Source organism: Lipophrys pholis (genome assembly GCF_963383615.2).
Source record: "Lipophrys pholis genome assembly, chromosome: 5".
NCBI classification, from domain to species: domain Eukaryota; kingdom Metazoa; phylum Chordata; class Actinopteri; order Blenniiformes; family Blenniidae; genus Lipophrys; species Lipophrys pholis.
The window spans coordinates 6,710,024-6,722,520 of NC_137628.1; the positions used below are offsets into that span (position 1 = coordinate 6,710,024).

General features: G+C 40.7%; 1 protein-coding gene across 1 annotated transcript in view; it reads left to right on the forward strand.

The window, feature by feature from the left end:
• Positions 1-12,497, forward strand: part of LOC308110413 (neuronal acetylcholine receptor subunit alpha-7-like) — a 56,937-nt gene that overhangs the window by 7,804 nt on the left and 36,636 nt on the right. Inside the window, exon 2 of the mRNA XM_080464675.1 lies at positions 8,212-8,351. Coding sequence (XP_080320801.1) covers positions 8,212-8,351 — 140 coding nt within the window. The remainder of the gene's footprint in view (positions 1-8,211; positions 8,352-12,497) is intronic.

Genomic DNA, 12,497 nt, shown 5'->3' on the forward strand with positions numbered 1-12,497 from the left:
TTGTGTGTGTGTGTGTGTGTGTGTGTGTGTGTGTGTGTGTGTGTGTGTGTGTGTGTGTGTGTGTGTGTGTGTGTGTGTGTGTGTCGTTTTGCGTCACCTGGAGGTGATTGCCTCATGTCATCGAAGTGACCTTTCTTCATAATAGGCGAACTTGTCCGGATTCAGTCCTCGCTGTCTTCTGTCTCAGATTCTGGATATGTATCGATCTTTTACAGGAATTCGCTACCCGGCTGCTTTAATTTGATTCGATTTTAAAGTTGTCCAAGTGGTGTTCGGATTGCCCGAAGCTAATCAATATTTAATCTGTTCTTGCGGTTGCTCGGTCTTCTCAGGTATTGTCCTGATAACTGTACCTACGTTGAATGGTTTCTAATTTCATCTTTTTTCCCCCCCTAATCTGATCGGTATCTAACTTTTGCTTTTCTTTATCAGCTCAGAGCAAAATCCATAATTGCAGAATATTTAAATGACTCGGGAGAAAAACACAAAGTTATGAGATCATGTGAAAGAATACATCAAAATCAGAGGTCAAGAAACATCCATCAAACAGAAGTGAACTGCGTATACAGTATTTCAGTATGTTGATGTATTTGTTATGGAAGTTTGTGAGCAAAAGTGAGTGAGTGACTTTGAGCTCCTTCAAACATCAGTTGTAAACCTTCAAAATAAGCTTTCACTCTCCTCTCGTATTAATTGCTTTGCATTTTTACTACTCTGTTTGTTGGAGGCATTAAAGATTAACTCCTCTCAGTCGCTCCTTGGCCTACTGTCCTCAGACATCCTGTTTATCGCCGCAGGCCACAAGCTGTCGAGGTTCGCCCTCTGCTCGTACAAATCAAGATGGTGTACATTAAAACCGAAAAAGCCCAGATTAGGGATTTGGCTCAGGGGAGGAAAGTTCTTCAGTTTTTTTTTGTTTTTTTTCCTTTCCAACATGGTAAAACAATTATCCTGAAAATGACCTCCAATAAAGTTGTGACAGTTTGACTTATTCTCATTTCCCTTTAAAATAAACTGAATTTAATTTAAAAGTCTAGAACACAGGTGTCAAACATAGGGCTTGTGGGTCAAAACTGGACCCCAACAGTGTCCAATCCAGCCCAAAGAAAACATATTTTTTAAAATACAAATTTCTTATAGAGTAGTGGACACAACACAACACTGGGTACCAAGCTGAGATACCGGTGATGCTGCCATGAAAGCGAATTACCTTGTTGCCATTAAACGAGCCTCAAAGTGATGCTGTCAGGGTGAGTTTGAAAAAAAGCTATAGGACGATTTCTGGACATTTCGCTGTTTTTTGACGGTTTCATTCAAATTGGCTTAATGTTCCGAGTGTAGTCATATTCTGTTTTCATTGTTTCTCTTTTGGGAAAATATCGACATTTTCATCACATGTACTCTGCGCCACCACAAAGAAAAAATTGTGTAAGTTTAAATGTAAAGATTATTATGGCACAATTTTACCTGTCCAGGCCACTTAAGATACAACTATGTGGCCCCTGAACTTAAATGTCTTAGACATCACTGCTCCAGAGAAACAGCTTGATGGACTGCTGCAGGCGTCCATTGATTGTGGCGACGTAACATTCATGGTTTTATCTACGGCATCGAAGCATAACTTGAACATTAATTCATTCAATCATTGTTTCAATAGGAATGTGGTTAAAGCCCCCTTCTTAACATTATACCAGCAGTTTGTGTCTTTTTTTTATTTTTATTTCAGTTTTGTTGTTGTACTCCTTCAGATACAGTATGAAAAAAAAAACAGCATTGTGGGTAATGGAGTATTTACTCTTTTAAACTGACCTCTTTGAAACTTTAAAGAAAAGTGAAAATTCTTGAATCCTCTTTCTTGGAGAGAAACAGACTTCATGGATGGATGGATTGGTGGGTGGATGGATGATTTTCTGTGAAAACAAAAGGAAAACACAAGATCTTCCTCACAAAGCTGAACTAAAAAAAAGCTCAGATGTGTTCATTTGATTCTCACACCTACTAATTCATATCACTCCTGCAGCAGGTCAGTGAGATCGACAGATTGATTCAATCTATGACACGAAAAATAAGGCAGCAGAAACCAAGTCAGTAAAAATGAGTTTGAAGGCAACACATGCGTCCAAGGGTGAACGCCTCATAAACTAAATTGCTTCTATATCTTCTGCTGCAGCATCTCAGCAATAAAATGAAACCCTTTGTATTTCCAGTACAATACAACTGACTTCAAAGATTGAGGACTGAATCTCTGAAATGGATATATAAGAGGTCACTGTTATAATTAAATGGATATATGATCATCATTTGAGGTTGATGAATGCCTTAAGGCCAAGTTAGAACTGCTTTTGTGTGCTGAATGCTTCTCGAGACTGAATGCAGGTTTATTACTGAAAAGGGGCTGAATGCAAGTAGATACACAGATGGACATTCAGTGTTTATCATAGAAAAAAGGAGTCAAGGCAGAATGGAATGATATTGAGGGTGAATAAGATTTTCAGTTAAATTATGATGATTCTTTCTTTTTTTTTTTAATGTCTTAGGAGCAGTGTACACAACACTGATCACTGATTTATATTTATCCTAATATGCATGAGAAGGATTTGTGTGCATTAAATGTGTATAAATAGGGACAGAGTTGATTAAATATTTTTTTTTAAATCAATTAAGCAACAGCTCAGCCTCGTTCAGCCTCTGTTGTGCCGTGAAGGGGAAGAAACCCGAAAAGGTGTGGCTCTCCTGTTCAACTTACGTTTACTGGCCAGTTTACTCAGCCTGCCTCGTTAAAGGAGGTCACGAGGGTTTTAAAGGGGACTGGATTACTGTCTCATTCTGTTGCAGTGTAGAAAATATTAGAAGAAGTATTCACTGTGTGGGATTCTACGTCTCCTTCTTCCACACTCCAGAAGTGAATAGAAGATATTGTGATTAATCATGTCATTGATAGACTGTTAATTAAGGACCTACTTAATTTGCTTCCACATCAGTGTGTGTACATTGTATTGGTAGGAATTGGGGTCCTTTTTGAAATGGTGAAAAGTCCCACCATGCACAGGTCACCAAGTCAATTGCAAGAATTTAGAGAAACTAAAATGAAACTAAAAGAGCAAAAGTGATTTAATTATTTTTAGTTACTAATTAGTTTCCTACTTTTCTTTGACTTCTTTCCACAGTTCAAAAACGTGCTCGTTAGGAGACTCTATGTATGCAGGGGTTGTTTGTTTCTCTTGGTTAGCGCTCCGATGGCCGGAGAACATGTGTCAGGTGTCCCCGGTTGCTGCCAGACCTCCACTGGGTCATTAAAAGTTTCCAAACCATCCGTTCAATACTGCTAAACAAGTGCCAGATCTTGTGAAGCTCGTGTGACAGCCGTCCCACCCAGCTTACTGCTCCTGTGTCTCTTTGTAGCTCTCCACAGGTGAACAAGCGGCTCTTTTCTGTCACCACATTGTTGAAGGTCACCTAATGAGGTCAGCCTTTTGGTGGCGTGTGATCCGAGGTGAGGCTCGGTTGTCAGCTTATCTTTCTTCTCTCTGCTTGATGGCACCACCTGGGACTCTTCTTCCCTTTGTTTATGTCTATGTGCCTCCCCTGTTGCACCCCGATAACAGGCAGGTGTATTTATGAGGTGGACTTGACGGTCTAACAGCTGGTCCCTGACCAGACGACCCAGATTTCCTCACTTCCTGCTTCACATATCTGACACATCTCAAGCCAGCCCGACTCCAGGGGCTTGATGTCAGGGGGCAAATAGTTGGGAGTGAAGTTACTGTCTGACACCTGGTCCCACAGTGGTGTTTAATATGAAAAAGTGCAAGATCAAAATTACGGTTTGATCGACATCTTGCTTTCTTTTTTTCTTCCTCTCCTGTTTTTCTTTCGCCAAATTCAGATCCATTTGCTGTAATTGTTAAATAGGTTTGATGACCTTTCATTTTATGCTTAATGGGATTCAGCACTGTTGAACAAAAACCCAACATTATACAGTACATACACAGTTTCCAGTGGATTTAGTCGACTTTTGTATCTTTGAGGCAAAAAGTAGTAAAGTGACTTTGTTTGTTTTTTGAAAAATAATTAAGTGCGGCCTGCATTTTATTGAACTGTTACTGTGTGTGAGTCAGTCTGATTTAATCATCATGTCCAGCTGAACTTACATCCATTAGATAAAGAAAGATGCCCTTTGACGTTAGTGCCTCTTTAAATAAACAGATTTAGGAGCAAACAACGACGACTCGATGACAACAACACAGTTGAAATATTCGTCCATATCGCTGCTGACCTCACAAAGATATATTACAACGCGTTGAAATGAGACAATGGCTTCTCTTATGGTTTGTCTTGATGACAAGAGCACCTCGGGGCGGAGCGCCATCACTGACCGGCCCGTTGGTCGCTCTGTGGATGAGACATTGAAGTTCATTCAGGCTTTCAAGGACACCGATAAATCGCACATTAGTGCCTTCGTTCAGATGAAACCAATCCGTAACATCTCTCTCTCTCTCTGTCTGTCTTTGTCTCTCTTTTATATATGTGTGTGTGTGTGTGTGCGGGTGTGTGTGTGTGTGTGTGTGTGTGTGTGTGTGGGTGTGTGTGTGTGTGTGTGTGTGTGTGTGTGTGTGTGTGTGTGTGTGTGTGTGTGTGTGTGTTAGATATGCTCATATTTATTAATCACAGAAAAGTGCTCTCTATTCACTAACTGTTCAAAAGATCTATAATGTTTTATCACTGGTCGCTTCTCTCAATGTAAAAAAGACAGGATTGTTGTAACGTGGTTTATAATTGCACTGTATTTAAATGAAGAGCCCCACCTAGAAATGTATCACCAGCCACCACTACCATCGTCAGTGTCTAAAACTGAGAGCAATCGAGTCTCAGTATTGCACTGAAGTAGAAATCTCATCCCGTTTTTAAGAAGATATCTGTTATTGTTACCAGATTTGAACATTCCGTCTGCCATTGGTGCCCGCAAAACCCTGGCAGCTTGAATGTTTAGGTTTTCACTGTAACCCGGGCTCAATAAATCAATACAGAATCTCTCCAAGATGCCAAGTTAGAAAAGTTCTGCAACAAAGTCGTGATCGTACTGTATGTTATTTTTGACATAAATTATATCCGGTTAAATAAGTTTAGCTTCTACAAACAATGATGAGTCAGCATGTTTTGAGCAACGAAACAGTTTGAATCGTTATAATAGCGAGTGCATTCATTGTGCATTCATTAACAGGAGAATTTACATGCATAGCTGAGAGGGGGGGGGGGGGGGGGGGCTCTAGATTATTGTGAAAGGATGACTAACGCGGCTCACTGCAATAACAAATATGCAGCTTTTAAGAATCCCCTCGAGTCCAACCATGACTTGTGTCTGATAACACAGATGCACACAGAGCCTGGGGAATCTTTCGAATAAGTAATCCCAGCTCACTAACAGAAGAGTGGATGCACGTTAAACTGCAGTGTGGTTAACCTGGTGGAGAAACTGCTTAGTCCATCTGAGGTTTGTCCTCCTCGTGCCTTACCCGCCCTACCTGGAGAAGGAGGAGGTTCACTGTGAGATTCTCTGCAGGAAAACAAATCGTTCCAGTTTTACTGTACTCGTATCTCACAGGCAGGACGTACAGAATATAGAGTGGTGACATGAGTCTGGAGAACTCCCAATATATTCGAGGTAAAATTTCAGATTAGATTATTTCCTCTCGTGCACATCAGCAGGTGTGCATGTTGTTGTCACTCAGATGTGTATTTTGCAGCGCTCTCCGAGTTCCTCCCTGTTCGACTTGTTTCCTCCCAGCTCGATTCCCTCCGTTGACTTTTAGCAATTTTGCCGGCTGCCACTCTTCACCCGTTATGCAGATTTCCTGTCACATTTAGATTTAAGGGCTCGTCACTCGCCGCCACCCTCACACACAAACACGCGGCCCGCCGTCTTTGTTTATTCCCAGCTCATTAACTAATTAGTCATCTACTCAGTCACTGTGGGTGCTCCCGTGTCCGCGCTGTCACTCGGTAATTGGTGGAATATGTTGAGACAATGTAATTTGGACTGGGGGTCACCGGTGAGACCTTTTCAGTTGTGACTGAAATGAGACGCTGAGGAATGAAGGAATCCAGCAGCTTTGTGATCACCCTTCAGATTGGAGGAGAGACTCTTGCTCAGGGTTTTGAAGGATGGATGTGTTTCTAAATATCCAGATGAGATAGTTTTTTTTGTTTGTTTGTTTTAAGAATAAAATGGGGGAAACAGATTCCAGACTTTCTTTTCCTTTTCAGTGGCTTTATCAATTTTTATAATTTCTCTTTAGGCCAGAGTTACTAATCATTAAGGCATCATTTTTGCATTTTTGTTTCAGAAAAGTTTCGCGTGTACATGGTTTTGAAAACGATATCCGTTCACACAGATTTATATTCATATGTTTTAATATAAACTTTTTTATGTCTTGATCTCTTTTTAAACACGTTAGTGAGCCACATCCTAAGTTGGGTGACAAAATCTTTTTTTCTTTTCATTTTTGAACCAAAAAACTGAATATTAATAACTATGTTTACAAATCGAAGCAGGTCAGGGCTGCAAACTCCCACACTTTATATATGAACATGATTCACAACTGACTCTAAACTCATGCTCCAAACAGGCTGGCTCAACCATCCGCCCATCATGAGGCTCTTGCATGAGAAGTCTTCATGTCTATTCCTGCAACTGCTGCAGCTGTAGCAGCGGTTTTTATGTCTCCACAGTTTCTTTACTGGATTTATTCTTTCGATTTTTTAAATACAATACATTTGTTTTTCTTTACTGCCTTGTATCTATTTATCTTGCCTGCTGTGACAGAGTCTCTCAGTCAGAACTTGTCGGCATCACGTTGTACTGTGACAGCAGAACTGGTGAAAGAAATAATGCTGGCAGCCTGTTTTCCAGGAGAAGATACAGTATGTTACCTTCACAACTGACTGCGCTCGCTTTTTCCTCGACGTGCTGAGCGATTCAGCCACTGTTAGACAGACTCATAAACCTGCTCATGAAGGCGAATGCATTCAGGAGAGTCAAACTGGAAAAGTTTAGAGTGTCATGATATTCTGAATATTTCATTAAACTGTTGAGTTAAGAGAAACAGAAGAATGTACATTATTTGTATTTCACTGCAGTTTTAAACACCTAAATTCCTCAATTGTTCTCTTTTAAGCTCCTTGCTAAATTTCATAACAGTGATCAGTTACTGAAGGGTTTATTATGGGATCATTACTTTCAGCATATTGTGATTATTTGAAATAATCAGGGCTGTCAAATGGTTAAAACGCTCACAATCTTTCTGAATGAATGCGTCAATGACACTTTTCTTCATATTTAAATCTGTCCTTTTGAATTTGCAGATCATGGATGCACAGTGCATGCAAACATAACACATTGCAGCTTTTTGCTCTTTATATATTGAGCATGTTGATTTTATGAGATAACTCTTAAGTTTGCAATATGTTGTGCAGCGGCTGTGGCTCAGTTGGTAGAGCGAGTCGGCTCTCAATCAGAAGGTGGCACGTTCGATTTCCAATCTGTCCTCACGTCGAAGTGTCCTTGAGCATGACACCCAAATTGCTCCTAATGAACGTACTCGCATGGCCACCTCCATTGGTGTGTGTGTGACTGGGTGAATGTGATTAACAATGTAAAGTGATTCGGGGACTGCTCAATTGGAAAAGCACTATATAAGTGAAATCCATTTACCAATTGATGAAGTAGTAACTGTTAAGAGCTTCAGCTAAGGCAGCCAGTTCATGAGCAGAACAGACAGCAGATCTACCGCAGCTTATTAAATAAAACCTACTGAACCTTTAGTGATTGTAACTCTGCTGCTGATTTTCTAATGGCCGTTGCATTTGAAATAGTGTTCATTCCATCAGTGTAGTGTTACCTCTGGGATTTGGTGTTGCACGAACAGTGCTGGAAATAATTGCAATAACGAATCTGATTGGATTAGAAGCATCACTGTGTGTGGGAAGACATTTTGGAAATTTCATTTAACTGCTGGATCGGTTGAAACAATGGAGACTCTGTTTCCACGACAATGTTTCAAGTGAAAACGCATTGTTTTTTGTGCTTTCGTTGCACCGTTTCATGTGAACGGACACCCAAAACAAGCTTAGGGCAGGGCTAATGTTCTACCATTTGTCGTCTTTGCCTTCACTCCCTTACCGTCTGTACCTTTGTCCTTGTCGCGTCTCCAGGTTGCTTTGGCGGCGTGTACCAGAGGAAGCTGTACAGTGACCTGATGAGGAACTACAATCGGCTGGAGAGACCAGTCCAGAACGACTCTGCACCCATCGTGGTGGATCTGGGCCTCACGTTGCTCCAGATCATTGATGTGGTGAGTGTGCGTGAAAAATGTTGTGTGCAGAGTAAACAGCAGGAGAAGGTGTGCGTGTGTGCGTGTGTGCGTGTGTGTGTAATTTCTGAATGCGAGTATAAAGTTGAATCGGCTTTGTGAAGCTTTTTTGCATATTGAATGTTTAACTGGATTTTTTTTTTAACTATTTCTTGTGTTTGTCGCAAAGGTTTTTCATCTGATTTTTCTAAAGTGACTGTGCTGCATGCTAATGCACGTTCTTTGTTCTTGTTGCAATTCGTCTCCCTCTGAACTTAAAAAAGTTTTTACACCAGTGGCAGCACCCAATCAAGTGCGAATATTTGTTTTGAAGTCCTTTGTTCAACCCCTCCACACATTTACATTTCCTTGCACTGTGAAGCCGTAAGTCTGTGAGAAATAGTCTATTTTTTCACTGATTTGTTAAGAGTTAGAAGACTTTCACCATGTTCATCAAAACATTGCCTATTCCTATTTATTTTTCCAGACTGCGGTAACAAGGGTAAATACTGTAGCAGCATACACTATGGAGAGGGTATCAGAGCAATAACAACAAAAACATCTATTTGTTCTGGATTATCACTGAAATTTCTGACAAAACCTGCGTAAAATGTGCTAAATTGTACGTTCACACGTAAATTCTGCTTTCAGTCTGTGTGTGTTTTGCATGTGATCAACTAGATAACACCAGACGTGACATTAATCAGAAAATACATAAGGAATCTGTGTACTCTTGATCCTGTTTAAACGAGAAGAGCCGGCTTGAACTGAGATCGTTTGTGTTTCCTCTTGTCCCCACAAAATGTGATACTATAAAGTTGGACGTCTTGGTTTAGTAAAGTGCCAAATAAATCAGAGCACCACTAAATCTGAATTTGAGGCATTACAAAATTCTACATGATAAAGTCTGTGGAGAGCCAGCTGTGGAAAAGCCTCTCATCACAATAACAGCAGCACATCTGCATTTAAAAACAATGTATTTTTCATATTGGGCCACTAGTGGGTGCTGTTGTTGGTTTTCGTAATGAAGCCACAGAGACATCCACAGAGAGAACAACACGCTATAAACATTAAGAATGGGAGTACATGGACATTCGTATGGAAAGACGGCCAAGTTGGATTGTTACTACGGTGACTGTCAACTGTAAAGCCACCAAGTCCCAGGAGAATAGAGACGGGCAGCCATCACACTCAAACATTGCTCTTATTGTCCAGCTGCTCGTGAAAGGGCAGAATTTACTCCGTTGATGGTACACATGAGCGGATAGCAGCATTTCCATCGTCTACACAGAGACGGAGCCCGAGCATTTCCAGAAAGTTCCATTTTCGTCCTCGTGCACCGAGATGGACCTGGAGCGTTTTTGAAAAGTGCCGTTGTCAGTGGGTCAATCTGTCCACATCGCCTCCAAATTTCACTTAAATTGGCTCTATTTGGTTGAATTTTCAGTCACATTTTCAATTTTTTTTGTTCCTTTTTGAGTTCACCTTCTGCTTCATTGTGTGTTCTTCTCCCATCTCATGCGCATAACGACCCCCCCTCCCGCCCTTTAGCCGCGCCACACAGCCAGAGCGCTCAACCAAAAAAGCCAAGTGGACACGTTGTCACATCCCCGAGTCAGCCCTGTCATAAGACGTGTACGTCTCCTCATGATCACTACATGGCGATGGACTGTAATATAGGAATCTCATTCTATTATTAATATGAGGTCTCTCACTGCGCAGAGAAAACAACATTTTAATGTATTCTTAGAGGCTGTGAATGACAGATTGGACTCAGAGAGTCGAGAGACGAAAGCTTCCAGAGAACATACGGCACTTTTGAAACATGAGGTGACTGTTTAGAGTGTCTTCAAACTCAAATTAACTTTATTACGACGAACATGCTGTGAAGTTACTGTTCATCAAATCAACTTCCATTTGTTGGAGATGACTTCCAGAATGTGATTGATGACGGAACGTTTGCTGTGAGCTTTGTTTGTTAACTATGTTATTTGTTGGCTCATTGCATAATGAATAAGCTGGAACGAGCAGGTGAATTGGTGCTTTCTGGGCAGTTGTAAATAATGTAAAACTGTGTTTGTGTGCGTGTGTGTGTGTGTGTGTGTGTGTGTGTGTGTGTGTGTGTGTGTGTGTGTGTGTGTGTGTGTGTGTGCTTAATGTGGCCTTTGATTCCTCCATCTGCTCCTAACTGTGAAACTGGGGCAGGTTGATACCCACAGACTGGATTCACCACCATAAATAATGACTGACTGACGAACCAACAGGAAGGAAACCACCAAAAAGTGACCAACAAAGACCTGAAATATATTTGGGAGACTTTTATATCTCAGTTCGATTATTTAAACTTTTTTTTTTGATATTGTAGATTTATATATTTGTCTCTTTCCAAGTGTTCATTTTTGAATAAAATCTTATATAAAAATACTATATTTGTTGGAATCCATAGGCGATAAAAGTTAAACTCTTTACATGTTGCTGGAGTTAGATACAGTTTTCAATAAAGCTAATTATCAAATTTCAATTTGCCTCGATTAAGTTAACGTGAAATATAATAAGAAAAAGCCTGCATCACCGAAATATCATTCGTTTCAGACTTTGATTCTTTCCATGATGCCATCCTGCTGGGATATGGCATCCCCCTGACCCAAATGTTGTTTTTTTCTGTTAATACTGTGTGCACTCTGAATACCTGTACACACAATAACCAGCCACAATAATATGATTGGCTTTTTACCTGATACCGTATATTGTGGCTCTGATTTACATGTAAAGCATAAACAATCTCTGTCTGTTTGAAGTGATGACTTGAAAAAAAATAAATCAGTGGTCAGATCTCCTTTCTTCAGAGGTTTTTCGGGAGATTTAAACGTTCAGAATCGTCCCTGCTAACAGATGCTGCTGCAGCTTCGACAGATCTGTGCTCGTCTCCGTGTTCGCTGCTCTCAACCGTGAGACAGAACGTGATGTTTAGAGAGGGATGCTGTTACTAAACCAGGCCAAGCGTCACACGGACCACACTGGGTCTGATGTGGAGCAGCAGAAACCTGACCTCATCTCTTGAACTGTTCCAACGTCTCATCTGGCAAAGGCGCGTAATCGAGGACGTCTATGGAAGTCTGTTTGGGAAGCAGAAATAAGCATTTATGATTTCGAGATTTCTTTGATTCAATGTATTTGTAGCACTGATCCTTCTGATCTGAAAAGAGGTGGAGTGAAACCCACACATGAAAAGCCTCTTTGAGAACAATGTACAGGAATATTTCACCGCAAAACCTCTGAATAAATATGAGAAAAGACATGTCGTTCATGATTAGATGTCGTCAAATGACCTGCGATGAAATACAGTCAGGGGCGTTCATTAAATGCAAGGGTCCATCAGCCGCCTGGCCCGGCTGTCTGAAACCCATCACAGCAGATTTATGAGAAGATTAGAGTGTTTACAGCGGCTTTGACAGGCTTGATACTGCCCATTGCAGCTGAGCAAAATCCCACCGAGCACCACAAAGGAGAGGTCAGGCTCCGTGTAGAAGGAAAACACAACAACCGGCAAGCAAAGCCAAATCTGCCCCTTTGTGCTCCAGCGATACAGCGAAGGGATGCAGAAAATGTTGCTTTGTGAAAAGCACAATAGGAGGCTGCTCTATTTCAGCAGCAGAGACGGAGATAAAGGAGATCCGATGGGGGAGGACAGGTGGTGATAAGAGTGGGAATTAAGGAGGAGGGGAGAGGAAACTGTGTGAGGATCAGTTGACACAACAAGGACAAGTAATGGCAGTGTTAAATCGTATTTCATAAGCTAATACAGATCTTAACCCAGTGGATTCAATGTAAACTCCTACAAAACATTTTTCAAAGGTGTTAAAACCTAATTACGTGACTAAAACCTCCTTCATGTATATTTTCTTATGGTTAATCAAATTGTTTAGGCTTCTAACTGATTTTATTTATGTTCATTAAATTCTAATTCATGTCAAAAGTTTTATTTTCTGTATATGACTGAGAGGAACTGCACCACAAAAGTTCAATATCCCCGAAAGTTTGATCTTCTTACATTTAATTCTCTTTTTATTCAGCATTGAAGATGTGAAAATAGTCGTATTATTGCAGTGGTGCCTTGAGGGTCAGATTAATTACTGATTCACTTATTGA